Source organism: Sciurus vulgaris (genome assembly GCF_902686455.1).
Source record: "Sciurus vulgaris genome assembly, chromosome: 11".
NCBI lineage: Eukaryota > Metazoa > Chordata > Mammalia > Rodentia > Sciuridae > Sciurus > Sciurus vulgaris.
In genome coordinates, this window is record NC_136472.1 from 119,340,086 (window position 1) to 119,341,476 (window position 1,391).

At 47.5% G+C, this 1,391-nt stretch overlaps 1 protein-coding gene across 1 annotated transcript; it reads left to right on the plus strand.

Moving 5' to 3' along the window:
• Positions 1-270: 270 nt before the first annotated feature.
• Positions 271-1,107, plus strand: LOC306640369 (olfactory receptor 10D3; the record flags this gene model as incomplete). The annotated part of the gene is made up of 1 exon (XM_079104569.1): positions 271-1,107. One exon carries the CDS (start codon positions 271-273, stop codon positions 1,105-1,107), a length of 837 nt encoding a protein of 278 aa, XP_078960695.1.
• Between the last annotated feature and the right edge of the window lie 284 nt (positions 1,108-1,391).

Here is a 1,391-nt window from a genome sequence, read left to right on the forward strand (position 1 = left end):
TTTTTACATTTGTTTTTAAATGTTGTAATTAGAAGCATCTGCATTGGGAATTGGTACAACAAAACTATTTGCTGCAGAAACTATTAAGTTGTCTCTGGCAGTTCCATTCTAATTATAATGCCCTGAATCTTGGGGCACAAGCTGGCTCTATACAACTTAGAACCCAAACATGCATTCAAATTTTATTTCCCCCGCAAGGTCACTCCCTGGAGAGTGAGCCAGGGCATCCTTCCTGTCCTCTGCTTCTTCTTCTTTCCAGGACTGACTCTCATGGATATGAAGAACAGCTCTGTGGTGACAGAGTTCATCCTGTTGGGAATCCCACACACAGAGGGGCTGGAGACTGTGCTTTTTATCCTCTTCTTGCCCTTCTATGCATGCACACTGCTGGGCAATTTGTCTATCCTGATGGTTGTCATCTCTTCCACTCGCCTTCACACACCCATGTATTTCTTCCTGGGGAACTTGTCTGTTTTCGACATGGGTTTCTCCTCTGTGACCTGCCCCAAAATGCTGCTCTACCTTGTAGGACTGAGCCGGCTCATCTCCTACCAAGACTGTGTCTCCCAGCTCTTCTTCTTCCACATCCTAGGGAGCATTGAGTGTTTTCTGTATACTGTGATGGCCTATGACCGTTTCGCTGCCATCTGCTACCCTCGTCAGTACACAGTGATCATGAACTCCAGAATCTGTGTGGCCCTGGCTGTGGGCACGTGGCTCTTAGGGTGCATTCACTCCAGCATCTTGACTTCCCTCACCTTCACCTTGCCCTACTGTGGTCCCAATGAAGTGGATCACTTCTTCTGTGATATCCCAGCACTCTTACCCTTGGCCTGTGCTGATACATCCTTAGCACAGAGCGTGAGCTTCACCAATGTTGGCCTGGTGTCTCTCATCTGCTTTCTCCTGATCCTTGTGTCCTACACTCGAATCGCGGTCTCCATCCTGAGTATTCACACCTCTGAGGGTCGCCGCCGCGCCCTCTCCACCTGCAGTGCTCACCTCTGTGCTATCCTCTGCGCCTATGGGCCCATCATCACTGTCTACCTGCAGCCCACACCCAACCCCATGCTGGGAACTGTGGTTCAAATTCTGATGATCTGGTAGGACCAATGCTAAACCCTGTGATCTATACCTTGAGGAATAAGGAAGTAAAGACTGCCCTGAAAAAAATATTGTACAGGACAGGAAATATTCCTGAGGGTTAGTAAGAGAATGAACAGAGTAAATGTTAGGATGAAGTGTTTTCTTTCGCTTCCTCAACCGCCTGGAAAAAGAGCAATTCATCAGCAAGAGTGCTCTTCCATCTATCTTATGCTTAACTTAATGCTTAATTTCTTTGCTTGAAGGTACCTGGGCAAATGGGGTTAACCCCTAACCTTAGGATGATG